The 27,632-nt window shown below is 48.6% G+C and overlaps 1 protein-coding gene and 1 long non-coding RNA gene across 2 annotated transcripts in view; one reads left to right on the top strand and one right to left on the bottom strand.

Moving 5' to 3' along the window:
- The window catches only part of LOC141161892 (uncharacterized), a 122,590-nt gene extending 104,064 nt beyond the window's left edge, over positions 1-18,526 (bottom strand). Inside the window, exons 1-2 of the long non-coding RNA XR_012250703.1 lie at positions 18,443-18,526; positions 6,401-6,564 (exon numbers count right to left, since the gene is read on the bottom strand). This is a non-coding gene — a long non-coding RNA (uncharacterized lncRNA). The remainder of the gene's footprint in view (positions 1-6,400; positions 6,565-18,442) is intronic.
- Positions 18,527-18,644: 118 nt separating this feature from the next.
- Positions 18,645-20,835, top strand: CDK5R2 (cyclin dependent kinase 5 regulatory subunit 2). The gene has a single exon (XM_073647384.1). The coding sequence runs from the start codon at positions 18,964-18,966 to the stop codon at positions 19,927-19,929; it is 966 nt and encodes a 321-aa protein (XP_073503485.1). The 5' UTR covers positions 18,645-18,963; the 3' UTR covers positions 19,930-20,835.
- Positions 20,836-27,632: the final 6,797 nt, after the last annotated feature.

The raw sequence follows: 27,632 nt of genomic DNA, 5'->3' as shown, positions 1-27,632 counted from the left end.
AGGAAACGCTTGCCAGGTCCGGACCTGAATGTGAATGACTTTGTGTGGCTGTCTACCAAGAATATAAGATTGAAAGTTCCTTCTTGGAAGCTGGGACCTAGGTTTATTGGTCCTTATAAAATAACCGCCGTCATTAACCCAGCAGCATTTCATATTGAGCTTCCTCAGGCCCTTAAGGTCCACAATGTTTTCCAAAGGTCCTTACTCAAGAAATATGTGGAACCTCTTGAGCCCTCACCTTTACCACCGCCCCCAGTAATGGTTGATGGTAATCTGGAGTTTCAGATTTTGAGGATTGTAGATTCTCGTCTCCAACGTCGTTCCCTACAATATTTTGTGCACTGGAAGGCTAAGGTCCAGAGGAGAGGATGTGGGTTTCAGCATCAGAGGTGAACGCTCCCAGGTTGGTTAGTTCATGTCACGCCTCTTATCCTGAGAAACCGGGTCCTGAGTGTCCGGAGGCCACTCGTGGAGGGGGGGGTACTGACACGAGTGTGTCAGATGTGACAGTCGCCCTGCAGTTGGTTGCAGGAGACTCCTGCATTTGGCATTACAGACACCTTCTTAGCTGTCTCACTCTAGGACCCAGCAGCTACCTCCCTCCTGCTCTAAATGACAATCAGGCCTGGGTGTTTAAATACTTCCTGGCTGCTACTGTTACGGATCCGTGTGGTGGAACCTCTGTGCTGTGGTGCAAGGAGGGACCAGAGGGGCGTAACTAGGTATCAACTCGGACTGACCAAGGTCACACAGCAGCTCAATCGACTCCTCCGTGAACCAGGGAAGGACCGAGCAGAGGGACCAGGTGCTACTCTGGACCAGTCCTTGTACGAGAGCAGGTGACTCCCACGGGTCAGATGGCAGGGACTGACCGGTACAGCAGATGAGCACGGCAGGCAGGCTGACGGGTGATCCGAGAAGACGGACTGGCAGACACCACGGGTAACTGGCAGGAGCTTCCAGGTAGGCTGGCTGGTAGGCACGGCAGGTAACTGGTACGTTCTCCGGGTAGGCAGGCAAGCCTGGCCCATAGACAGACTGGCGGGTTTGGACCGTAGGCAGACCGTCGGGCTGGAGTGTGTACTTGGCTGGCGGAGACAGGTAGTCAGGCTGGCGGACTGGACTGGTAGTCAGGCTAGCGGACTGGACTGGTAGTCAGGCTGGTGGACTGGACTGGTAGTCAGGCTGGCGGACAAGACTGGTAGTCAGGCTGGCGGATTGGACTGGTAGTCAGGCTGGCGGACTGGTAGTCAGACTAGCAGCAGTACCTGAGGGCTGAAGCAGAGTTAGAACACAGAGCTACAACCTTGTATGGGCACCTCCATTTTGGAGGAGGTGCCTTTTATATGAGAGGTCCTCCGGCCATTGACCGGGGACTCCTTAGGACGGCGTGCGCGCGGCCCCTTTAAGAGGGAGGGAGCACGCGCGCCATAAGCACAGTGCTCGGGAAGCTGCGCGCGCCGGCAGCAGCAGCAGGAGGGCCGGAAGACGCCGGGCCAGGAGCGCGGCGGTAAGGGGGAGGGCGTCTCTGCCTGTCAGGGGGCAGAGACGCCGATGCTACAGTACCCACCCCCCTTTACGCCCCCTCTTTTTTAGGCCTGAAAAAATTTTTTAAGAAGAAGCGGGCCGTGGATGTTCTCCCTGAGTTCCCAAGTTCTCTCCTCTGGGCCAAACCCCTTCCAATTCACCAGAAAAAAAGGTTTTTCCTCTTACCCTCTTGGTGGCTAGAATGTTCTCTACCTCATAGACATCCTCAGCGGAGACCGGAGCTGGGGAGGTACCGGGATCATCGGAAAAAGAATTAAGGACAACCGGTTTGAGGAGAGATACGTGGAAGGAGTTGGGAATCCGTAAGGTGGCCGGGAGTTTTAACTTGTAGGCCACTGGATTGATTTGCTTGAGGACTTCAAATGGACCGATGAACTGTGGACCCAACTTATAGGAGGGTATTTTGAGACGAACATGTTTGGAGGAGAGCCAAACCTTGTCTCCGGGATGGAATTGAGGCGGATCCAGACGTCTCTTGTCAGCATGTCTCTTCATCTGCTCGGAGGATTGAAGAAGTGCGGATCTAGTGTCCTCCCAAATGGTGGAAAATTTGCTGACCAGAGACTGCGGCAGGGTTGTCCACTGAAGCAGAGACGGGAAACGGAATCCGGGGGTGTTGACCGTAGACCACAAAGAACGGGGACTTGGAAGAAGATTTGCTCCCATGGTTATTATAGGAGAACTCGGCCCATGGTAGGAGCTCTAACCAATCGGTATGGTGAGCGTTGACGAAGTGCCGGAGGTAGCTGGTAAGGATCTGGTTGATGCGTTCCACTTGGCCATTGGACTGAGGATGATAAGCAGAGGAGAAATCCAGGGTGACATCCAACAGCTTACACGTAGCTCTCCAGAAGCGCAAAGTGAACTGGACCCCTCGATCAGACACAATGTGGAGGGGTAGGCCGTGGAGACAAAAGATGTGATGGATGAAGTCCTTAGCCAGCACAGATGCAGACAGGAGACCAGGCAGAGGGATAAAGTGGGCCATTTTAGAAAAGCGGTCAGCGACCACCCAAATGACAGTACAACCGGCAGAAACAGGGAGATCAGTAATAAAGTCCATAGCAATGTGTTGCCACGGGGCAGCAGGTACGGGAAGAGGCAGGAGACGGCCGGCTGGAAGATGTCTGGGAACCTTGTTGAGGGCACAGGATGAACAGGCCGTGACGAAGTCTACAACATCTTTGCACAGGGAACGCCACCAGTAATGCCGGGTAATGAGCAGGAAGGTCTTCCTCTGGCCAGCATGACCGGCTAGTTTAGATGAATGACCCCAGTGAAGAACCTTCTTACGATCCGGAACCGCTACAAAAGTCTTACCGGGTGGGAGACGAGACAGGTCCAAGGGAGCCACATTCATTACTTTGGAGGGATCGATGACATGCATAGGCTCCTCCTCTTGATCGGAAAACAGGAAGGATCGGGACAAAGCGTCGGCTTCAACGTTCTTGTCCGCAGGGCGGTAATGTAGGGTAAAGTTGAAACGGGCGAAGAACAAAGACCACTGGGCCTGACGCAGATTGAGTCTTTGGGCATTTGTAGATATGCCAGGTTTTTGTGGTAAGTGTAGATGACCACCGGGTGCAGGGCCCCCTCTAGCAGGTAACGCCACCCCTCCAGCGCCAATTTGATGGCTAGCAGTTCTCGGTCTCCTATGGAATAGTTGCGGTTGGACGAGGAGAAGAGCTTGGAGAAGAAGCCGCAGGTTACCATTCTCCCGGACGGAAATTTCTGGGTGAGCACCACTCCGGCTCCAGAAGAGGAAACATCAACCTCCAGAAAGAACTGTTTGTTGCAATCCGGACAGTGCAGCACCGGGGCAGAAGAGAAGGCTTGTTTTAAGGAGAGGAAGGCCTCCTCCGCTTCGGACGTCCATTCCTTAGGATTAGCACCATTACGGGAGAGCGCAGAGATGGGTGCAGTCCGGGAAGAGAAATGCGGGATGAAGAGGCGGTAATAGTTAGCGAAGCCCAGGAATCACTGAATCGCCTTCAACCCCTCTGGTCGGGGCCACTTTAAGACGGCAGAGACCTTCTCGGGGTCGATCCGTAGATAATATAGCCCAGGAACGGAAGAGAGGTCTGCTCGAAGAGGCATTTCTCAAATTTTGCGTATAGGTGATTCTGCCTGAGCCTAAGCAGGACCTGATGAACATCCCTCCGGTGTGTGGGTAGATCCGGAGAGAAGACCAAGATGTCGTCCAGGTACACCACCACGCATGAATATAAGAGGTCACGGAAGATGTCGTTAACTAGTTCCTGGAAGACGGCTGGAGCATTACAGAGGCCAAAGGGCATCACACGGTATTCATAGTGGCCGTCCCGGGTATTGAATGAAGTCTTCCACTCGTCTCCTTGGCGGATCCGGACCAAGTTATACGCCCCACAAAGATCGAGCTTAGTGAAGATCTTCGCGCCTTTAAGGCGGTCGAACAGCTCTGAGATGAGTGGCAGGGGGTACTTATTTTTGTACCCCCCTAGTGTTAGGGGCAGGGTAGGAGCCCCTGTTCCCTGGCCACCAACCAACCGAGCGGTGACACCTACACTGTGCGTGACAGCTCCTTTGTCTTCGCCATTGTGACAAAGGAACAGGGCCTACCATTTGGCTTTTTAAAACACTGATGTCATCATTCATTGGCTAATTCATGTCACATGGGCACCGACAGTTAATCACAGATGAATCTCTTTTGTGATTTACCACAGGCGAGTCAAAATGTGTTTCCATACTAAATTAATGTAAAGGCGCCAATACTAGTGACACAGCAAACTTTAGGTTTTTCTATTTTTCCTTCCCATTGTTTTTTGTTTAAATGATTGTTTATCGTTTGCTCTTTTGTATTTAGCACGAGTCTCTATACAAAAACTGTTTCACTGGATTCATTTTTTTCAGGAGATATTCCTCATTATGTACTTACACTTCATGGGTGTCAATAACGATGAGCAGGACTGCATACACCAGGAAAAGAGGGGTTGGATATTATACATGGTCGGTGAGGGACCGGATGTTATACACCGAGGGGAAGAGGGGTTGGTTATTGTACATGGAGGGCGAGAGACCGGAGGTTATACATCACAGGGCAAGGGGCCGGATGTTATACACCGGGGGGGCGAGGGACCGGATGTTATACACCAAGGGGTGAGGGGCCGGATGTTATACACTGGGGGGGTGAGGGGACAGATGTTATACATTGGGGGGTGAGGGGCCGGATGTTATACACCGGGGGGGCGAGGGACCGGATGTTATACACCAAGGGGTGAGGGGCCGGATGTTGTACACTGGGTGGTTAGGGGACAGATGTTGTACACTGGGGGGTGAGGGGACAGATGTTATACATTGGGGGGTGAGGGGCCGGATGTTATACACCGGGGGGGCGAGGAACCGGATGTTATACACCAAGGGGTGAGGGGCCGGATGTTATACACTGGGGGGCAGCAAGGCTGAAGGAAAAACCTGACTTCAATAATTAAGATGTCAGTTCAGACACCAAATGTGGGGTCACCAGGTCTCCCGGCTCAGTGGCGCTACCTGGCACGATGATATGCTCTGCACATTCACTTTTAATGCTAGTGGGAAATACTGAGTTGCAGTCAGGCTGCTGCAAAATCTCTAAAAAAAAAAAAAAAAAAAAACTAAAATATCAGAGCCGCAGCTCCATCATACACTTAAGATTAAAGCAGAGAGCAGAGTGTGACGGGCGGATCCACGCCGCCATCTATCCGCTCACACACCTGAGGACTCTGCTGGTGACAGGTGACTGCGAGCTGTGCAGGGATTAGGTGACTCAGGGGACACGATAAATCCCAGGAAAGAAGTGGGAAGGTGAAAGTGTCTTTATGGCAGAGAGTGGCTTCCTCCTATATGATGGGCACGACTACCTGCAGGAACATGTGAATCCAGGAGAGGGAAAAATGTCTGGATTATAAGAGGCTTGAGTCACATGGAGAAGATTACGGCCGGCCACAGACATATTCTCTCATTACCTGTTATTTACATGCTGCTGTCATATCCTGCAGGTCGCTGCAGCACATGCTTAAAGTAGGAGCAGAATGGAGAACATTATACAGCAGCACTGAGCAGTGTACCTGTGACTTCACCTCTGGGGTGAGATAAACTCTTACTATAAAGCACAAGTATTATGGAAGACATTATATCGCAGTATTGAGCAGTGTAGTTTTGAATCCAGCACTGGGGTGATATAAAATACTTGTAGGCAGCTGTAATCTGATCCCTCAGTGAGCTTGCAGTGCATAAGAAGACACATTTTGCCTGTGTTTATGAGTGAAGGATGATCTCAGGAGGCAGGAGAATGAAGACTAGAGGTTCATAAGTTATAGAAGAAGACGTCTCTGATACGATATATTACAAAGTTTCTTATATTCACATGTACTAAGTATGTAACATTTGTTGGAACAACAGTGACCATTTAAGGCTGCCTTCACATACAGCTTTTTTTGTGCATGCAAAAATATTGGAAATTACAATTTATTTATTTTTTACAGAGCATTTTTGAGCCATTTTTTCCGCTCCACCATACTAAAAAATGAACAAACACTTTTTTGATGATTTATATCTTAAAGAAAAAGCTGCCTTTGTTGCATGTAGCGAGCGATCACCACGCAGCTTTCTTTTCTGTTTTTTTTCTAGACTACGGCAGTAATTACAATGTTTGCTCTGATGTTGGTATTTCTTGATCATTTTTTCTTCCCTTACTCCTATCACCGCTGACCCCCTTGGATGACAGGCATCTTGCAGAGATTTAGGACCACCAGCAGCATCTTTATTCCATCTGCCTCTAAATTTGCTTTGACAGCTGAAATAAGAAAAGATGGACGCTCTTAAAGTGATCACTCACCTCCACAGACAGATGAAGACACAGCACCCACCGAGGAATTCCAAATCAGGAGATGCAAAGGGAATCTGAGAAATTACGGCTCCATATTTTACCTTCTGTGTTGCAGACATATGTGCACTGAATGAGCCATATGCAACATGATAGGAGACTTAGTGGAGGAAAATCTGCATCAAAAACACATGAAAAAGACGCATAAAAAAGCGGCAAAAATTCACCTATTTTACACAGCATTTTTCCTGTCAAGAGATGCAGAAATTTCTGCACCAAACACTTAACATGTGCACATACCCCTAAGGGGATGGTCCGGGCACATCATATTGATGACATATACCTAGGATAGGTCTTTAATATTCGGTTAGCTATTTGACACTACAACCGATCAGCTGTTATTTGCTCTGGCAGCCACTGGAGCAAGTAACAGATTAGTGGGGATGCCGGGTGTCAGACCCCCACTGATCTGATATAGATGACCTATACAATATTTTCCATTCGGACAATCGCTTTAAGCACACATTTAAAGGGTATGTAGTATTTTGCAACATTGTTGTCTCAATGCATCTAAAATGAACGGTGAAGTAGCTTTAAAAATAGTCTTGGTTAAACATCACCTACTGTTTTGTGTAGTTCCAATGCAGAGATGTGTTACAGCCTACAAATAACCTGTGCAGTCTGAATCTGTGGTGTATCACTCCACCCTCCTTTCGCTAACCTACAAGCTGCAGAAGAGCCGGCTACTTTACCCAAAATTGTTTTAAATATTGCATCACTTAATGAAGCAATATAAAAAGTATCCACAATCTTGGATCAAAGAAAAAATAATTGTTGATTACACCTGTGTCCTCTCCTTGGTATGGCCCCTTTCTTGGTCTAGCTTAGTCCCAGTGACGGCCTCTCTTTGGTATGGCCCCCTCCTTGCTTTTGCCACCCCCTTGGTATGACCCCTTCCTCGATATGGCTGCCTCCTTGGTAGAGACCTTTACTTTGTATAGTTCTTTCCATGGTATGGCTCTTTCCTCGACATGGATCACTTCTTTGGTATGGCCCCCTTCCTTGGTACAGACCTCTGCATGTTATAACCCCTTAACTGGTATGCCCCTCCTGGTATATTTCCCTTTTTGGTATGACGTCCTTCTTGGTATGGCCCCCGCCAAAGTACAGAGCCCTCCTTGGTATAACTCCCTCCTTGGTATATTTCCCTCCTTGGTAAGTCATCCTTCTTGGTATGGCCAACTCCTTACTATGGACCCCTCCTTAGTACAGACCACTCCTTTGTACGGACCCCTCCTTAGTATGGCTTCTTCTTTGGTTTATCTCCATCTTGGAATGGCCCCCTTGAATACTTTCTGAATCCTGCTTAGCCTTTTATCCCCCGTTTTGGACTCCTCCTCCCCGTCCATCCTGGAGATAATATGTGTCACCTTTGATCACCCTGCGTCCCTACTCTCCAATATGTGCACAAATAATCCTGATGTCGTACCCGCCCCTCGTGCACTTGTTATACCCCGATTATCCCTCGTCTGCACACTGCATCCCGATCCCATGGAGCCCTGATGCTGGAAACACTTTTGATGTCAGTTACAGTGCCGGCAAAAAAAAATCTTTACATTTGTGCGGTAAAAAAAAACTTTACGTGTAAAATCCGCATCATGATTTCACTTCTTAAAAGTGCACACAATGAAGGAGATAATCAAAAACTATATAATAGCAAAACTGGCTTAGTAAAATGTAAATATCAACACTGTAAGGCAGCGCTAGTCATCATATTGGGGGATACTCGCTGCACCGGGTCAATTAAAGCACACATGCAATGTCTTTCCGGAATTTCACAATGCTGCAGTTTATTATTTATCAAAAACCGCTTATCACACACATAAAGTCCACGAGCCTTTCCAGAGGCAGCTATGCTCACTTGGCTCCAGTTACAGCCTTCAGCAAAGTAACTATAACGATGTCCATATAACGTACCGCTTTTACCTTTTGCCGGGTCTTAACAGTTTCGTTCTTATTCGGCCACCACTGTGGCTTTTAGGCTTCCCAGGTGGGGGTCTCCAGCCCTCGTACCATCCAAGGCTACTGGTATGCTTACACAGCCAACATCCAGCCTCTGCCTTTCAGGCTCTTGCCTTCCAAGTCTCTGGCCCTCCAAGTCTACTGGGATCACTTACACAGCTAAGGATCCAGCCTCCGCCTTTCAGGCTTCAATAGGCGTCACTAGGCCTCACACTCTAGCGGTGTCCCACACAGGAACAGGCCTCACGTCTTACACACCCTATTCACACTGTCTCAAGACTACCAGGGTTTATATATCCTGTAGTACACACCCACAGGACCTGTGCTGATGTCACAGTCATGTGATCAGACATTCTGTGCATTCAGGACCTGTGCTATGTCACAGTCATGTGACCAGTCACCTGAGGGGGAAGGTACATGGTCAGCCCAAAACACATCCTGGACCATTACACGAATGCCAAGCAAGCCGCTGCATTACATATCCCCCCCTCTGTTCAAACTTGTGGGGTTGAACACATAGTATACACAATTACCTCATAACCCACAGTTCACACCAAGACCATGTACTTGACAATTGCATTGCTCAGTCCCTGGAACATTAGTCATCGATATTAGCCCATCCCTTAGGGACCTACCATCCGTCATTGTCATCAACTTCGTCACGTCACATTTCCGGGTCATAACCTTGTCAGACCTCCCCCGCTCCCATCGGTCAGTCGTAACCTTGTCAGACCTCCCCCGCTCCCAGCGGTCAATACAGCAGTGTGACTCACATGCCCTGGTATCTAAGGTCCGGTTCGACTCCGTACTATCCCGTCCTCTATTGAGTCGTTTGTATGGGCCACTCAAACCTGAGTTACTGGAGGTCTCACTACCTCTAAACCCACGCCCACTACTCTCAGGACATCTTGAAAGGTCCTTAACTTCAGCTGTAGCTGTTCTGTTACTTAGGGGGCCCTTTCTCTGGTCTCACAATTTCTAGACGGCTGCCATCTTCTGCTGCTCAGATGATGCTGTCTATCCACTCGCAATCTAGCGATATTCAACTGTTCTACCTCCCGCAGGTAGGTAACTCGGTACTCCATCAGCATGCGTACAGATGCAAGACCTTCTTCCGTTCCTACAGCGGAGAATGACACCATGCCGGCTTCATCTGGTATCCAGTCCTGACGATCACGTGGACTGCTTACTCTCATCACACCAGACTTCTTTACCATCATCTGCATGGCTTGGCCATTTCTCCCAATGAGCTTTCTCACCAGAACATGAGGCACCCGTATGACCTCTTCCCGCAGACTGTGAGCTTTTCTCATAAGCTTCAGTTGTCTAACGGCTTGTTCCGTCTTCAACCGGAGAAACCGCTTCGTGCGAATACATCGCCAGGGTATGTCACTGAGGATAGCCACCCTCTTCACTGTGACTTCGGTCGTGGACAGGACCACCAGCTGTTTAGCTTCTGAGGTCGAGTACACCTCACAGGCTCCCACGGCCTTCTTAAACTCTTCATGCACGAACTCGCTGGTGCACGCTTCTCTCAAATCCTCGGGTACATCTATGAGGCACTTGTACCGACACGTTTCTGTCTTACCAGTGGTTTCCAGACGATCAACCAGCTCAGGTTTCAGGGGCAACTGACTTTCAGCTTCTTCACCCTGTATGATTCCCCTGAGCTGACTCACCGCTACAACTTCAAGAACTTTCGTCTTGACCACTTCCATCTCATTTTTATCTTCTGTTGACACACTCTTAGCTCTCCTCAGGTCCACCTTCTCATGGTATAAGGGAGTGAGTGTAACTTTTTTTTCCTTTTCCTTCTCCAAGGAGGCCTCGTTCACTGAGTGATACTTTGCCAGGCGACTTTTGAGCTTGAAAACTTCTTCCTCTAGCTCAGCTACTCGCCTCTCAGCAGCCCATCTCTGAAGCTCTTCCTGCTTCAACTGCTCCTTTAACAGTAGAGTTCTCTCAGACCTTTCTGTCTCCAATGGGCCCACTCGGCTCTCAACAGCCAGTCTCTCAAGCTCCTCTTGCTTCAAATGGGCTTGTAGCGACTCCTTGAGCTCCTTGATCTCGGCTCCTACATCCACCGAATCACCCGAGCTCGCATTATTCGAGTAGGTATTTTTTTCATACCTCCCATCTCCAGTGGCCAACTCCTGGCCCTGGTCTGTGGCTTCTCCGATAGACTACTCCATCTTTTTCCGCTCAGCTTCCATCTTGCTGATTCTTTCCTTAAGGCACGTCTCTGCCCTCTGGAGATTATCACAGAACGTCTGCAGCTCCTTCACCTGAGCTTCCAGACCTAGGGTCTTTCTGCGGAGATCACCATTTTCATCACGGGTGTCCTGCAGAGTGGTCTCAACCACTTGGCGCATGTGCTCTGCATCCACCTTATCATCCTCTAGTTTTTCTTTAACCCTGAGGAGATCCTCATAGTCTCTCTTAATTTGTTGCAGTTCCCCACTGCGTTCACTATATTCCTTCTTGGATTCACACAGCTCCCAGTTGAACTGTTCGCGCTGTCGTTCTAGGTTTTGTTCACGCCCAGAAACTTCATCCTGCAGCGCCTCCTTGAGGGCAGACAGCTCTAACTGTACCAGGGAGAAGCGACCTTTCACCTAGCACAACTCATCTTCACACTCCGCTTTGTCAATCTCTAATTGAAAAACCTCCTCCTTGATTTTGCGGCGGTCCTCCTCTATTTCGTAGAATGCTTCCTTCCATTGGTTAACCTCCTCGTCGCTTCCCTCCAGGTCTCGCTGCCAGTTCCTCACAACCTGGTATATTTTCTGCCGTTCAGACTCCAGGCTCCGCTGGTCTGGGGACCCGTTCCCCAGGTTTTCACTTAGTTGCTGCCCGTCACTCTGATACTGCTGCCTGATAGGCTCCAGCTCTTGGTCAGGACTGTACCGGAGGTTGCTACTAGCAACGTTACCTCCTCTTCTTCTAAAAGAGGATCCAAACTCGGAACAAAGGCACACAGCCTTGCATTTTCTTTATTTGCCCTTTCAGCAAAATCTACAGGAGCAACTTTTTTGTGGCCCTTACGCCATCGACGACGAGAAGGGGACTCTCTCCCCTCGTCTAGCCCCTCCTGACTGACCTCTCTTTCTACTTTCATAGTGTCACCGTCAGCTACGGGGTCTGTGTCACTCCCCATGGATTTGTGGACTAACAGGTCACCTCCCACTTTGACGTCAACCCCTTCTACTGGAGCTACCCCGTTATCAACAGTCAAATCGTCATTTTTAGGCGGTACCAACCCACAACCAGTAACAAATTTTGGTTTTCCATACTCTACGCTCTTTTGAACATCGGCCCCTTTTGAGACTACGCCCCCTTTTGAACAACCACGCCGGTAGGGGAATTTTTACACAAAAAATCAACAATAGTCTTAGGACTCAGTTCACAACAGCTCTTACCACCTCGCCGGGCACTCTGGTACAACAATGGCGCCCCCGGAGAGTTCACGGAATGGTCTACTGCCGCCATTCCATACGGTGCCCACAGCTCCTGCCGTTCCTGCACCATGTCCCGCAGACGTTGCTCAAATACCTTCTGTGAGTCCTGTCACTGTTTCTCAAATGCCTGTTGCTGTTTCTCAAATGCCTGCTGCTGCGACTCCATCAGGCATTTCAATCGCTCAACAGCTTCAGACTCATCTGTTGCTCCCTTCACAGCCATCTTTATCTGCTCCTGCATTTCTTCAGGACAGTCCATTTTCCTGTAGACCGTTTGCAGCCAGTCATCCGACCACTTCTCCATTCTGTCTGGAGATACTGCTCCATTCACAGCCATGTCGGTACACTATTCACACACATCGCTCTCCCCAGAAAATTTTCGTGGCCCCTGCCGAGTTACCGCAAGAAGCTTTAATCTTCGTGACCCCGACGAGTCACAGCAAGATGCTTTAATCTTCGTGACCCCGCCGAGTCACAGCAAGATGCTTTAATCTTCGTGACCCTGCCGAGTCACAGCAAGATGCTTGTATCCACACTCATCGTCCTGTGCCGTTGCCCCTAGCAACCGGGCTGCAGTTGCCCCTAGCAACCGGGCAGGCATTCTCGAACCATATGTAAGGCAGCGCTAGTCATCATATTGGGGGATACTCGCTGCACCGGGTCAATTAAAGCACACATGCAATGTCTTTCCGGTATTTCACAATGCAGCAGTTTATTATTTATCATAAACCGCTTATCACAGATATAATGTCCACGAGCCTTTCCAGTGGCAGCTATGCTCACTTGGCTCCAGTTACAGCCTTCAGCAAAGTAACTATAACGATGTCCATATAACGTACCGCTTTTACCTTGTGCCAGGTCTTAACGGTTTCGTTCTTATTTGGCCACCACTGTGGCTTTTAGGCTTCCCAGGTGGGGGTCTACAGCCCTCGTACCATCCAAGGCTACTGATATGCTTACACAGCCAACATCCAGCCTCGGCCTTTCAGGCTCTTGCCTTCCAAGTCTCTAGCCCTCCAAGTCTACTGGGCTCGCTTACACAGCTAAGGATCCAGCCTCCGACTTTCAGGCCTCACCAGGCTTCAATAGGCGTCACTAGGCCTCACACTCTAGCAGTGTCCCACACAGGAACAGGCCTTACACACCCTATTCACACTGTCTCAAGACTACCAGGGTTTATATATCTTGTAGTACTACCTCTTGAAGCTCATCAAGAGAATGCCAAGAGTGTGCCAAGCAGTCATCAAAGCAAAAGGTGGCTACTTTGAAGAACCTAGAATATTTTCAGTTGTTTCACACTTTTTTGTTCAGTATATAATTCCACATGTGTTAATTCATAGTTTTGATGCCTTCAGTGTGAATGTACAATTTTCATAGTCATGAAAATACAGAAAAATCTTTAAATGAGAAGGTGTGTCCAAACTTTTGGTCTGTACTGTATATAAAAACTATAAATCCCCTTTTATTGATCGCCCTGGGTCACGGACCGGGTCACTGCCACTGTGACATTCCCAGCACCGACCGGCCGGGCTACCGAGTACCCCACGGCCCAGGGGCGTCACGAACAGGATATGAACCCACTCGTTATAACCGGGTATTGTGCGCCTAGACACTGAGTTGTATACTGAATGTGGCGCCCGCCACAGAAGAATGGGCGCCATTATGTGCGTTATCAAGGACGACAAGGAACCTCCCATCGTGGGCCGGGTCCCAGAATGGCGCCAAAAGCGGAGCCCGCCCCTTGCACCTGTGGCCATATACCTAGATGTGTCCATCAGTCTGAGGAAACCACCCCCAGGTGTGGCCGACAGCAAGCAGCCATGGGACAGCCCCGGAAAGGGGAGAGGAGAGAAGAAACCTTGGAGACAGGGCGGGGTCTCCAGCAGTGCAGACAGACTGCACCCGGCAGGCATGATGGACGGAGACCAGTCTCAGACTCCGGGCCGTGGCCTGCAGCCTAGTGCGTCACCCCTCACCCTGGAGGGGATATTAACGAAGTTATCCCTGGAGGATACGGGGTTCCTCAGTGATGAGGTACAAGAACTGGGCAGGAGAATGGAGGAGGCCCAGCGAGCTGCTGTTGCCGTCTTGAGAGCCGAGCTCCTAGAGAAGATGTTAGCCCGGCAGCCGTCTGTGCTGCATGTGACCGGCAGCGCCCCAGCCCCGGTGGAGCTGCTCCAGGATCAGGAGGTGTCGGGCCGATCTGAAGCGATCGTGGGAGCAGGTAGGAGCGATATTCCTGTCCCGGACGCCGCTGGCGCTGATCCGTTCCTGGTCCCCCTGCAGGAATCCCCCACCCCGTGGCGCGCACGACTCCAATCTGCTCCTGGGCCCGGTGACAGAACCTCCTACCCCAGGCGCTTGTGCCGCAGACCTGCTCCTGGGCCCCCTGCTAGAGCCACCTGCCCCCACACGTGAATGGGTGTATGGACGCGCGGCCTGGGACTGGTCCGCGGAAGTCGAGGACCAGAGCCGCCCTCTGTTGCCCGCTCCCACACCCTTGGTTGCCCAGAGGGAAGAGGGAGACCGATTCCGATGGGATAACCCGGCGGGGGACCTGATGGGGTTTCCCCGGGAGACCGAAAAGGAGGCCGCCCGCAGAGAGGAGCATTGCCGGCAGGAACTCCTTCAACTGGAGAAGGAGCGGCGCACCCGGCGGGTGCACTGGGAGAAAATGGAGGCCCATAACATGGAGGAGAAGACCCTGGCCCGTAAGGCAAAGACGGCCACACCCAGTCCCCGTGCAGAAGGGACTGTTGTGAAATTTGACCTAGACGCTGGGTGGGGCTTCATCAGAGAACTACAGGCCGCAAAGGATCTATTTGTTAACCCGAGGGACGTGGAGTCCAACCTCCAGCAAGGACATCCTGACAGAGACCTGTACCCTGGTGACCGTGTCACCTATACCCGGCATAAGGGAGAGCGTGGGTGGTATGCTCTCCATGTGCACAGGGTAGTGGAGGAGGAAGAGGACATGCCCCTGCAGTTCGAGGCTGACGACCCGGCTGGGCCCGCCTACAAAGAACAGGTGTCTCCCAGGAGGGGGCACCACTATTGAACTCCAGTTGTGAAAATTGTACTGTATATAGTTACCCGGAAGGGTAAAGCAGGAATGCTGCGTTTTTGAAAAGTTTTGTGTGTGTCTACTTAGTTACCCAGTATGGGTATAAAAACTGACAGGCTGAGGACTGTGAGCAGCCAAAAACTTTAAACTGTAAATAGTTTGCACTTCTTAAAGTGCTTCTTATTGGTTTTATATTAAAAAGACCACTGAACAAAAACCCGTTTGGCGTGGCCGAAGTCGTGGTCCAACAGTTGGATCACCTAAGCCCTGCAGCCATGCCCAGAGCCTACGTTGAGGGTTTTCGGATGGGTCCCTCATGTTGCTCTAGTTGCACCTTATCCAGTGAGATGGACACCCGGTTATGGATCTCACTGTAGCTTTAAGAAAAATGTTTGATATGGAAAAATGTTTTATTGATGTGAAGAGAATTTCATTGGAAAAAGTTTTATAATGTTTTGTAAGCTGATATAGTAACATGTAACGTTCAAGAAAATGTGCCTCCCATAAAGAGAAGAAAAAGCTTTGATTATTCTTATATGTGAATGCATTCTAAAAATGTATGTCTAAAATACCTTGCTTTTACTCTATTCCAGCCCGCGGATGTGCTGTGTTTTACCAGGGGGGTATGTGGCGCCCCTGCGGGTTCAGTCGCCACAGAGGTACTGCATCTCACCCAGTGGTGTGGTATCCCACTCTCAGGTAAGGATGGAGTACTGCCCGGGACCCACACACTTGCATCCATTACACTCCACTTCAGAGGGAAGGGCGAGATTGCTCCTAAGGGAGAGCACAGTCCCTGGTCTCTAGCTGGAGGGTGGAACCATGTAGTGGGTGTGGGTGGAGTAAGTAGTTTAGGGGAGCACTTCAGTAGGTGTATAAGAAGGGATGGAGCCATCTAGAAGGAGTTCAGTCAGAGGAGGACAGTGAGAGGAGCAGGAGCTCTGCAGGAGCTCTGCTCAGGAGGAGAGGGCCTGAGTTGAGAGGCCCAGGAGGGAAGGCTAAAGAGGAAGGGAGCAGGGAAGGCTCCAAGAGGAACAGAAGGGATCCTAGGGGCACAGGAAGTGCGGACGCCACCTGTGCGCCCGACTCCACGCTGACGTGGAGGGATCAGGCCGCAGAGGGGACCGGCCCCTAAACTAGTGGAGAACTACAAGGCTCAGTTAGATAACCGGAGGCTGCTGTACTTGCAAGGTGCAGCTGCCAACCACCACAATTACATTGCCGAAAAGGTGGCCTCACAGGGTCCAGGGGACTGCAGGTCGCCCGACAAGATCCGAGGCTACCGGTTTGGGACACTGATTGTGAGGCGCAGGGCAGGAGGGTGAGAGCCAGCGCAGGAAGACGACCGAGGAAGGCACATAGAACGGGGTCCCGTTTAAGTACTCCTGAGTTACTTGAGAGATTGCTGAACCCCTTCCTTGGTGAACGCAGGACGACGTCGGTAGTTTTAATCTGGCAGTTGTAACCTGGAGCAGCGTGATAACTGTGAGTAAACCTTGAAGACTGCATCCCACTGTGTCCTGGAATTATTGCTGCGCCATCATCCCCTGCACTACACAGCACCAGTAACATCTACCTCATAACATCACTATTTCCTGCCCTGGAGCTAAGCTCTGCCTGTGGAGAGCTGAACCAACTCTGCTGCATCACCATCAGCTCCAGTGGATCTGCACCGCAGTGGCGGCTCCATATAGCCTCATACCAAAGGTGGCATCACGAACATAAAACTATAACAACTATAAATCCCCTTTTATTGACCGCCCTGGGTCACGGACCGGGTCACTGCCACTGTGACATCCCCAGCACCGGAGCGGCTACCGAGTACCCCACAGCCCAGGGGGCGCGTCATATTTCTGCATGCGGGTTATCAAGCGCTTTTCCAAGCGATTTTAGCATCACTTGGAAAAGTGCTTGACAACTTGGTCCACACAATATAAATCCATGCAACCGGCATATATAGTGTGACCAAGAAATAGTTAAAAAAAAAGAATAAGAATGGTAAAAAATAAACATTATACTTACCTTCCAATGGCTCGTGGTCTCCTTCTCCGCTCGCGGTGGTGTGAGAAGACCTTCCATGACGTCATTGAGTCATGTGACAGGTCACGCGACGTCAGCGGTCGCGTGACCTGTCACATGACTAAATTACATCATGGAAGGTCTTTTCACACCACCGCGAGCCGCCCAACACACCGGACGCATCGCTGAGGAGGCCGGGGGCCATCGGAAGGTGAGTATAATCTTTATTTTTTATTTTAAATTCCTTTTTTTTAACAGGTTCTATGGTACCCGAGTCTGGATGAGAGTCTCCTCTTCTCCAGACCTGGGTACCATCCGCACATTGAATCGCTTCATATACGCTTGTGCACATGTAGTCATGCAGATATTAAGAGATTCAATGCAAGTCAATGGCGGCAATTACGCTGCGTGTCCACAAAATTACTGGACATGCTGCGTATTTTTCCGCAATGATAATCCGCAGTGGAAATTTCCGCAGCATGTGCACAGCACATGCGGATTCTCATTGGGGACCATGGGGCACGTATTACCAAGCATTTTTTAAGCGTTTTCACTGCAGAAATTCCACAGCAATAACGCTTGAAAAACGCATAGTGGGCACACAGCCTTAGTATCACTTCTGCATTCTGACTATTGGTGCATTTATGCTGCCGATTATTGTGACCAAGTTTTCCCACCGGCCCCATTTCCCGATAATCATGCAGTATGAACAGGCCGACGATCACCGAACAAACAAGCAAAGTGCTCGTTCGTTGGGTGAAATGATCTTTGTGCCTGGTATAAAAGTCATCGTTCTCGGCAGCACATCGTCCTGTGTAGCCAGTGTGTGCTGCCGAGAACAATGTAGCGTTGTCCTGTCTGATCAGGTTAGGTTATTAAACGACCGCAGATGAGCAAACGTAGCGTCAGTTTTTGCATCACCACACACATATGATGTCACAGAGCCGCGGCTCTGCAATATGGTGGAATGATGACATCATCACAAGCCTTAAATCCCTGCACTATAGTGTGATTTTGGGTGGGTCATTACAGAAATCAAAGGCAGGGGGGTGTAGTTTTAGACGGTGCTGACACCATTGGGGCTCATATCTAAAAACTCTGCCATCACCTGAGCCATAATGTGAGGTCACAGTCTGACACCCTGCACTACTCTCCCCAGCAGGGGGGATGATGGCAGAATAGTCCACAGTTTCCAGCCTTCACTGATACAGTATGATGTCACACCCTGGCTCTAGCTTCACTAATGACGTCACCTTACAAGGTCTACAGAGATAGCAGCTATCTCGTGGGGAATAGAGTATGACGTCATGGATCTGTAAGCCTGAAGCCAAATGACGTCACAGTTCATTATATCTCTCCTTTACACTGCAACTGTGACCTCAGAGTCCTGTGCCGAGTCTTTGTAACGGTTGTGACGTCATGCTCATTATGACGTCATAGCGTCACATTGCAACAATTGTAATTATTGAGGTGTCTTGTGTGGACGGTTACCTAACTGCACGGCGCCTCCATTACACGGGGATGATGCTCCAGCCTCCACCCGAATGCAGTCCCACACCCACCCGCAAACTGCAGCCAGCAGCCCACACATCCGCCCCTCACCTCTCTGTCGCACTGTGATTGGAGGAGCCGCCTGTTGCTCACGTCAGTGCTCGCCCCTGATTGGCCGGCGGCTGCTGCTGCTCCCTCCCCCGGTGTCGGAGCTGCGATCCCCGGCGCTGAATGCTGCAGAGCGCAGAGGGGAGCGGGAGGAGCGGCTGTCACCGCGCACATCGCCGGCCGCAGGACCCCGCCGCCCCCGGGCACTGCACCAAGACCCCCGGTCACTCCAGGAGCTTACGGGCATCACATAGGAGGATCTTGCGCCCCAGGAGCCCGGGATCTGCAAGAGCAGGGATCCACCCGGAGCCGCGCACCTTGTAGGCACTGCAGCAGGTAACCTCTGCATCCCCCTACACCTCCAGGTCACTGCTGCGCCCCCTGCCAGGTCCTGCCTGCAAGGAGCCTCCATCATGGGCACCGTCCTATCCCTGTCACCTGCACCTGGCAAGGCTGGAGCCCTGGATGAGAAGAAGCCCGAGCCCCCGGGGGTGGGTGGCGGATATCTGGCCATCCCTAACAGCAAAAATGGAGGCAGCAAAGCGGAGAAAAGCCTAAAGAGACACTCAGTGCTCATCTCCGCGCTCACCTGGAAGAGGCTGGTGGCAGCTTCAGCCAAGAAGAAGAACGCCAAGAAGATTAACCCCAACCCTGGACCTATCCACGGCCCACTGCTGCCCAACAACAACCTGGTGGAGCAGCTCAACCATGAGAACCTACGGAAGTCTCAGGTCAGCCCTGGTCGTAGGGAACCCAAACCTGTGCCGGTGCCCACCGTACCCATCAGCTCCATCGAAGGCCAGAAGATCCAGCAACAGCAGCTGGTGGCAGTGCAGAAGCAAGCAAGTGGCCGGTCCCTCTGCTCGCCTCGTCGGGTCATAGTCCAGGCCTCCACCGGAGAACTCCTCAGATGTTTGGGAGAATTTGTATGTCGGCGGTGCTATAAACTGAAGGAGCTGAGCCCAGGAGAACCCACCATGTGGTTCCGAAACGTTGACCGCTCACTGCTCCTTCAAGGCTGGCAAGACCAAGGGTTCATCACACCCGCCAACCTGGTGTTTGTCTACCTTCTCTGTAGAGAGGCCATTGGGGATGAACTGGCCACCGAGTACGAGCTCCAAGCCGCCTTCCTCACCTGCCTCTACTTGGCTTATTCCTACATGGGCAATGAAATTTCCTACCCACTCAAGCCCTTCCTGGTGGAGACTGACAAAGAGGTCTTCTGGCAACGCTGCCTGAGCATCATTGACCGTATGAGTGCCAAAATGCTGCAGATCAACTCCGACCCCCACTTTTTCACACAGGTCTTCCAAGATCTGAAGAATGAGGGAGAAACCAGAGAATCCAACGGGCACTGGACTATAAATTTGGACCGTTAGGGTGTAGGTTTGGGCGATGGGTAGGGTTGGGTGAGGACTCTAGTTATAACCAACAAAGTGTCCATGATCAACTTGAAGACTGGGGCGTAAGTCCAGGTCACCAGACTGCGGACAGGAAATCGGGCTGTAATCTACATGGGGCCACTGCTGCCCAAAAAGTTGGAACATTGCCTCGTACGACTGCTGGAGAGGTTTGCAGCCTGCCCACTGGTAGCAAAAGGGTTAACGGAAACGCGTCTTTCTTTTTGTTCTGGATTTGAAGGCTGATGGCGGTTTTATTTATTTTTGTATTTATTTTAGATTGTCATATAAGTCGGTGGCTTGGAGGCCGCCCCTAGATCATTCAGGGCCATCTCTAAGGCTTCTAGGTATTGGTGTTCTTCTCATTGCAGGATTCGAGCAGTGACCAGTTGGTTGTCAGGAACCATTTCTCCTCCAGGTCACCCGTCTCGTTTCCAGAGCTCTTATATTTTATATTGTTTCCAGTGTCCTCCGCTCCCCCCATCATCAGAAGGTTGGAGGTCCCATCCATCACACACACAAGAACTAGGGACAGTAATGGTGGCTGTCGAGAGCACTTACCGCGGGGCCTGTGTACCACATTTATGTTGAGCTGTTTTATAGGATACGGTGCTGCCCCCTCACCACCGGGCCTATACTGTATGTGTTTCCTGCCGCAGGGGGTTTCTAGGCCTCGTATCAGGGTCTGGACATTGCATATTTCAGATTTATCAAACATCTCATAGTATGTATGAATGTAACAAATACCGGAACACGAGAAATGCCGCAATCTGTCCGACATTGAAGCTGTTTAATGTGCCAACGGTGTTCAAATGTACAAAAAGCGTAATGTTTTATATTGTATTAAAAAAAAGAAAAAAAGAACATAAAAGTGATTGGATCTCATACGGAGTATGACGCCTTCTTGGGTTTATAGACTCTGGTTATTGGCTTCTATCAGCAGATGTGTGTGTATATATATATATATATATATATATATATATATATATATATATATATATATATATATATATATATAATATAGGGTGTATAGCGTCTGTTAACACTACTATCATCATAAGTAGATGGGTAGACGCGGTCTGGATGAACGGTCACCAAATCTTACCTAAATGGACTTTTTGACTTTCTCTTTTGGGGAGTTAGCAAAGATTTGGTATTGAAGCAAACCCAGGACAATGCATGAGTAGATTGTAATTCAGCTATTATTTACACTGTATCCTACTTCTCCACCTGTATATATGTGTGTATATATATAAATATGAAGTATTAAAAATAAGAATCAGGGGACAGATAGAGACATATAATCAATGGACACATAGAGAGATATAATCAGTGGACAGATAGATATGTATCCACCGATTCTTATTTTTCATACTTAAGCAGTAAATACACAGGAAATGGTTACATTGTACCTGTTATTAATCTATCCTTCCATCTATCAGTTCGTCTGCCTATATCTTGCACATATTCATCTATTATCCTTCTAGTCATCAATCATGTATCTATCGGTCATATATCTGTCTGTGTTGTGTATATTTATCACCTATCTATCTAGCTCATGTATCTATTATCTATCTCCTGGATATATCTATCATCTATCTGTGAACTGTCAGCTTAATATCTGTCTACAGGCTTTATCTATCATCTACCTCTCTTATCTATTAATATGTCTCCTATATCTATTTCATATTTATTATCTATATCCTATTTATTACCTATGTTATAATGTCATGTTTCCATGTCCGGGAGCAGTAATGTCAGGTGGTCGGTGACGCTTGCAGTGAATAGCGCTGCAGGATTTCCCACCCACACTGGAATTATCCATAATTTATATTCAGTATTTCATGGAAGCGAGACGTCCTAGGAAACAAAGGCTAATGCTCTTACTAGTGTCTGCGCTGTTGCTGCACAGGACTGGTGCTGGCCTTGGTGCTGAAGCCTTAAGCCAATAATTCCTGCTCTGCTGTCAAGGTTTCATCTGCTATTTTCTAATGGGATTAGACATTATCTCTGCGCAGTTCAGACATTACCAAATCCTGCCTCATTATTCCTATGGCTACAATGTATCGGCTTTATTCCGTCACTACTGGTAGGTTCTAATGGTTTATTGGCTGGGTGAGTTTAAAGGGAATCTGTCACCATTTTTTTTCCACCTAATCTTAGTACAGCATAATGTTGGGACAGAGATCCTGATTCCAGGGATGTGTTACTTACTGGGCTGCTTGCTGTAGTTTTGATAAAATCAGCATCAACAGATTCAGTTGAGGACTAGTAAACCTGCTGCCATGTAGTCCAACCCCGCCCCCTCAACTGATTGGCAGCTTTCTGTATACACTGTGCAATCAATGGTGGGGGTGGGGTTATACAGAGCTCAGCATTCAGATCACTGCTAGATCTACAAGAGATAAAACTTTGATTTTATCAAAACTGCAGAAAGCAGCCCAGTAAGTGACATAACTAGAATTAGGGTCTCTGCTCCCACATCATGCTCCTCTTAGATGGGGTAGCAAAAACCTGGCGACCGATTCCCTTTAAACCTTTCATAACTGGCTACTATAGTTTTTGTTTGTTTGGGGATTTCTTTTACATTATTGACAAGAAGCAGCATGGCCGCCTCCAGGCACCTTAAAGGGATGCTGTTAGATTGCACATACTGCAGAATAATCTGGTGCAAAGTGTTTTATTGGTTTACAATGCAACTTGATGTGGAGTCAGATTGAGGGATTCAGTTCCTGTTGCAAAAGCAATTGCATAATGGTACAAAATTGCAAATGACAAGCCACGCCCCCTATTCCAGGAAAGCCCCGCCTACTGATCTACCCATCCTTGGCCCTAGGCTGTGAGTAAGGTGACATGTGCCAGTCTCTAGTACCAGGGCAAAAGTGATTGATTTTTCTTTTAGTTTTCATAGTTTTTCTGCTACTTTGTTGCTAGATATAATTTTCCTGCCGCATGATTGCAGAAATACGTCTGTCCGTGAGTAGATTTGCAATCCCAGTGTAAAGCCCCGGCTCCGGCCACATTAGAGGAATACAATGTAATTGCCAGGCTGCAAATGAAATCTGTGTATTCCCGAAACGCTTAACATAAGGGATTACTGCGCTCCTGAAATTCTCATTCACGCTGAGCGGCGTCCCGCAATCTGTATTTATATGGTCGCGGACGTTCTCCGTAGCCGGCTTTATGCGTTTATTTTTAGATTGTCCTTTTCTTATGTTGTTATTTTTATGTGCAATTTCTGATAATCAGATGTTTTACATCCACCATACTTTATACTGCAGCATTTCCTAAACCTTTTACATGGGACCACCATATTGTGATAAATATTATTCACAGTTGTCACAGTTACGGATTTTACCTGCAGATTTCTGCATTGGTTTCTAGTACCAGATATAAGGATGAGTTTTTAACTTTTCTCATTCTCACGACGCTAAAATTTCTGCATTACAAAGTGACGAGCGGTGGCGGCTTTTCTGTTCGCTTCTTGTCCTTTTTTGTTATGGAGACAGATTTATTGCAGATTTTCCACAGGAAGGAAGAAATCTGCAATCAAGTTGTATTGTGAATCTTGCTGTGGATTCTTTGTGGATTGTGCAGCTAATTTAGGTGAAGATAAATATTTAAAAAAAAAGGCAGCACTCGCATCGCCGGCCCCACGGCTTTCTGTGGTGACACTTTCCTGATCCCCTTCAGTTTATATTTATTGGCCTCCAGGAATAACTTGTTTTGACATAAGCCAACTGCAGCCATCACAGAGCGGAGGTCACATGTGCGGCTGCGATCTCCAACTTGTAGCTCTCCAGATGTTGCACAATTACAACTCTCATCATCTCCTGCCAAATGAGCCTGTCATGGCTGGATGGCAGCTGTAGTTTAGGAACAGCTAGGAGACACAGATGTAGGAGCCTGTCATCATCCAATTGTCCCAGCCAACTACTTACTGTAGATGCATCCAATACTCGTTATGTAAGTACACAGTGACTCCTCCAGCAGAACAGTGAGTGCAGCTCTGGAGTATAATACAGGATGTAACTCAGGATCAATAATGTAATGTATGTACACAGTGACTGCACCAGCAGAATACTGAGTGCAGCTCTGGAGTATAATACAGGATGTAACTCAGGATCAGTAATGTAATGTATAGACACAGTGACTGCACCAGCAGAATAGTGAGTGCAGCTCTGGAGTATAATACAGGATGTAACTCAGGATCAGTAATGTAATGTATGTACACAGTGACTGCACCAGCAGAATAGTGAGTGCAGCTCTGGAGTATAATACAGGATGTAACTCAGGATCAGTAATGTAATGTATGTACACTGTGACTGCACCAGCAGAATAGTGAGTGCAGCTCTGGAGGATAATACAGGATGTAACTCAGGATCAGTAATGTAATGTATGTATACAGTGAGTGCACCAGCAGAATAGTGAGTGCAGCTCTGGAGGATAATACAGGATGTAACTCAGGATCAGTAATGTAATGTATGTACACAGTGACTGCACCAGCAAAATAGTGAGTGCAGCTCTGGAGTATAATACAGGATGTAACTCAGGATCAGTAATGTAATGTATGTACACAGTGACTGCACCAGCAGAATAGTGAGTGCAGCTCTGGAGTATAATACAGGATGTAACTCAGGATCAGTAATGTAATGTATGTACACAGTGACTGCACCAGCAGAATAGTGAGTGCAGCTCTGGAGTATAATACAGGATGTAACTCAGAATCAGTAATGTAATGTATGTACACAGTGACTGCACCAGCAGAATAGTGAGTGCAGCTCTGGAGTATAATACAGGATGTAACTCAGAATCAGTAATGTAATGTATGTACGCAGTGACTGCACCAGCAGAATAGTGAGTGCAGCTCTGGAGTATAATACAGGATGTAACTCAGGATCAGTACAGGATAAAGGAATGAATGTATTTACAATAAGTTATATGACCCTTCTGTCAATAAGTCTGAGTGGGTTGATATATTCTGATATTATCGCTCACAGTTTGGGTGACATTATTGGTGATATTTCTGCTCACATGTTCCACATTGATAAGTCGCAGTACAGACTGTGTCTGTGCATTGATCCTGCGGTATATGTTGGGAGCTTTTCCCGATGTACTGTATACTGTAGCACTTCCATAGTCCCTCATTCACACTCCAGAGGCCTGATTCTGTTCTCGTCTCTGGGTCTCCGTCTGGTCTGTCTGTGTCTGCGCCATTTATTAGTATAGGAAAGCAGCAGACTGGCAACAACGGACATCACAAGACTGATAAAGCAGGAGTGGCCGTCAGATGTTCTCCGCCAGTGATTTCCCGGGTCAGCAGTGACAATGACACATTGTTAGCCATTTACCAGGATCCGCTCTATGTCTTGGCCCCTGATGGGATCTGCGTACTACAACCCCCAGTGTTTCTCCTTCTTCCTGACCCCTCTTCTGGCTGCAGTCAATGGGACGGAGTAACGTGTCTGCACGATGGAGCCATTTTTCTGCCGTTTGTAACCACATAAGTCTATAAAAAGACTGTATCCAAATCTGCAAATAGGGGCCCCTATAAATGAGCGGTCAGCGCCTCCCTGGGGGTCTCCAGTGTACACTCCACTGCTGCATTTAGCTGTAGTATTTCTAGCAGCCATTGATTATGACGCGGCCTTCCTGCTGCCATTAGGATAATTAGTTTTTGTATAATTTGGTAAATTGAATATAAAGCGTTTCTACAGCGGATCACAATTGTGTCCTTCAATTCAACTATTTCCTCCATCGATCATTGTTACAGAAGGAAATCCTCAGCCCTGACCTCACAGTACGCAGACTTATATCCAGGAAGACCCCCCCCCCCCCCCCAAAGCTTAAAGAACCACCCCTTTAAATGCATATTTGCATAACCCCGTCCCTTTATGGTGTGGTTCATGTGAACGTCCTACAGAAACAGGACGGTTCGCAAGTCTTGAGTCGTTTTCCTTTCCTGGACAGATCGACTTCTGGACCCAGTGGCTTCTACTTGTGTTAAAGAGGTTCTTGGCCAGTCTTGTTATTGGGTTGTCTGATATTGAAGAAATGCTGCAATACCACACCCAGCCACACACAGGAGTGGTGCTGTTTTTAGAATAAAAGACCATTATTTATATATTAAATATCAATTTTAAGATGTCTTAAAGGGGTTGTCCTATAAACAACATTTATCAGCTATCTTATATGTATGATTGCTTGGGGTCTGACTGCTGGGACTGATACCGAACAGGGGTCCCCAAATCCCCTGTATTAATGGAGCGGTAGTGCACATGCATGACCACCGCTCTATTCATTTCTATGGGAGCTGTAATGCACATTCATATTCTCCATTTTCTCGGAGGGGGTCCCAGTGGTCGTCAGACCCCCATTAATCATACATTTATCCACTATTGATGGATGATGATTGTTACTTATGGGCAGCAAAACACGTAATAAATGGAAACTGTGTTATAAAGAATAACAATACAGCGAGAAGGAAAAGGATGGAGAAAAAAGAAAAGACCAACGGGGTAAGAGGAGAAAAGGGTAAGATGAAGTCCTAACCAGACCCTAAGACGTCTTCTACCCGCACGGGCCGCAGACTTTACAATCATTTTCCAGGTCAGGGACAAACAAGCGTGAATGAGAGTCCTGTGATCCACCTCCTACCTGGCCGGCTAACCAAAAGAAAATCCGCCGATGCCATCAGGTAGGAGGCGGTCCGCAGGGCTCCCATCCACAGAATATTGACCTAATGCTCAACCTGGGTCCTACAAGTTTATTCGCTTAACTCTAGATCTTAAAAAGTTTAGTTTACATCCTGCATTATACTCCAGAGCTGTATTTACAATTCTGCTCATTCAATAGACAACTTCCTAGCAGCTTAGCGGAGCTCGTATAATGCAGGCTGGGGATGGTGTGGCAGTTCGCATTTCCTACATCACATTACTGTACGGTGCCCAGTGTCAGGAGGACACGTCCCAGTACGCAAAGCTCCAGGCACTAAACAAGTGGGAAATGCTAAGAGAATTTAGCTCTGAAGCTTCAAAATTGTGGCTGCAGCTTTGTGCTGTAAGGCAAAGTTTATAATTCCATAAACATTGCATATTTTTCTGATTCTTTTTCCCAATATTTGATGCAGATTTCACGCATTACGCTGCAAAGATTGAATTAACAAATCTGTGGTGTTATCTGTGGAGAGGGGGAGTAATTGCAAAACACCTAACTTTTCATGTAGTTTATGTATGTATCTATAGGGGGTGCAGAGGCCCTAAATAGATTTACTATCGGTCCCAGAAGCTTCACATTATGCCTTTGGCTCCTAGAACTTGAGTTTTGGCACATGTTTGCTATGTTGGGATCCAGCTGAAGGTGACATTTGGGACGAGCATAATGAGAAGAACCATCCAATCCACATTGCTGAGAATAGTCCCAGAGATTCTGATTAGGAGCAGCTTACTGTCCATGGTAAGAGAGATATTCAGCAGCACCTCTCCATGGTGGAGAGGATGTGCAGCACCTTTCCATGGTGGAGAGGATATGCAGCACCCGTCCATGGTGGAGAGGATGTGCAGCACCCGTCCATGGTGGAGAGAATGTGCAGCACCCGTCCATGGTGGAGAGAATGTGCAGCACCCGTCCATGGTGGAGAGAATGTGCAGCACCCGTCCATGGTGGAGAGAATGTGCAGCAAT

This window comes from Phyllobates terribilis, unplaced genomic scaffold, assembly GCF_046119375.1.
Source record: "Phyllobates terribilis strain yellow unplaced genomic scaffold, ASM4611937v1 Scaffold_9__5_contigs__length_417890890, whole genome shotgun sequence".
NCBI classification, from domain to species: Eukaryota; Metazoa; Chordata; class Amphibia; order Anura; family Dendrobatidae; genus Phyllobates; species Phyllobates terribilis.
The sequence above is the reverse complement of the archived record's forward strand: the minus strand, read 5'-3'. Positions and strand labels throughout refer to the sequence as shown.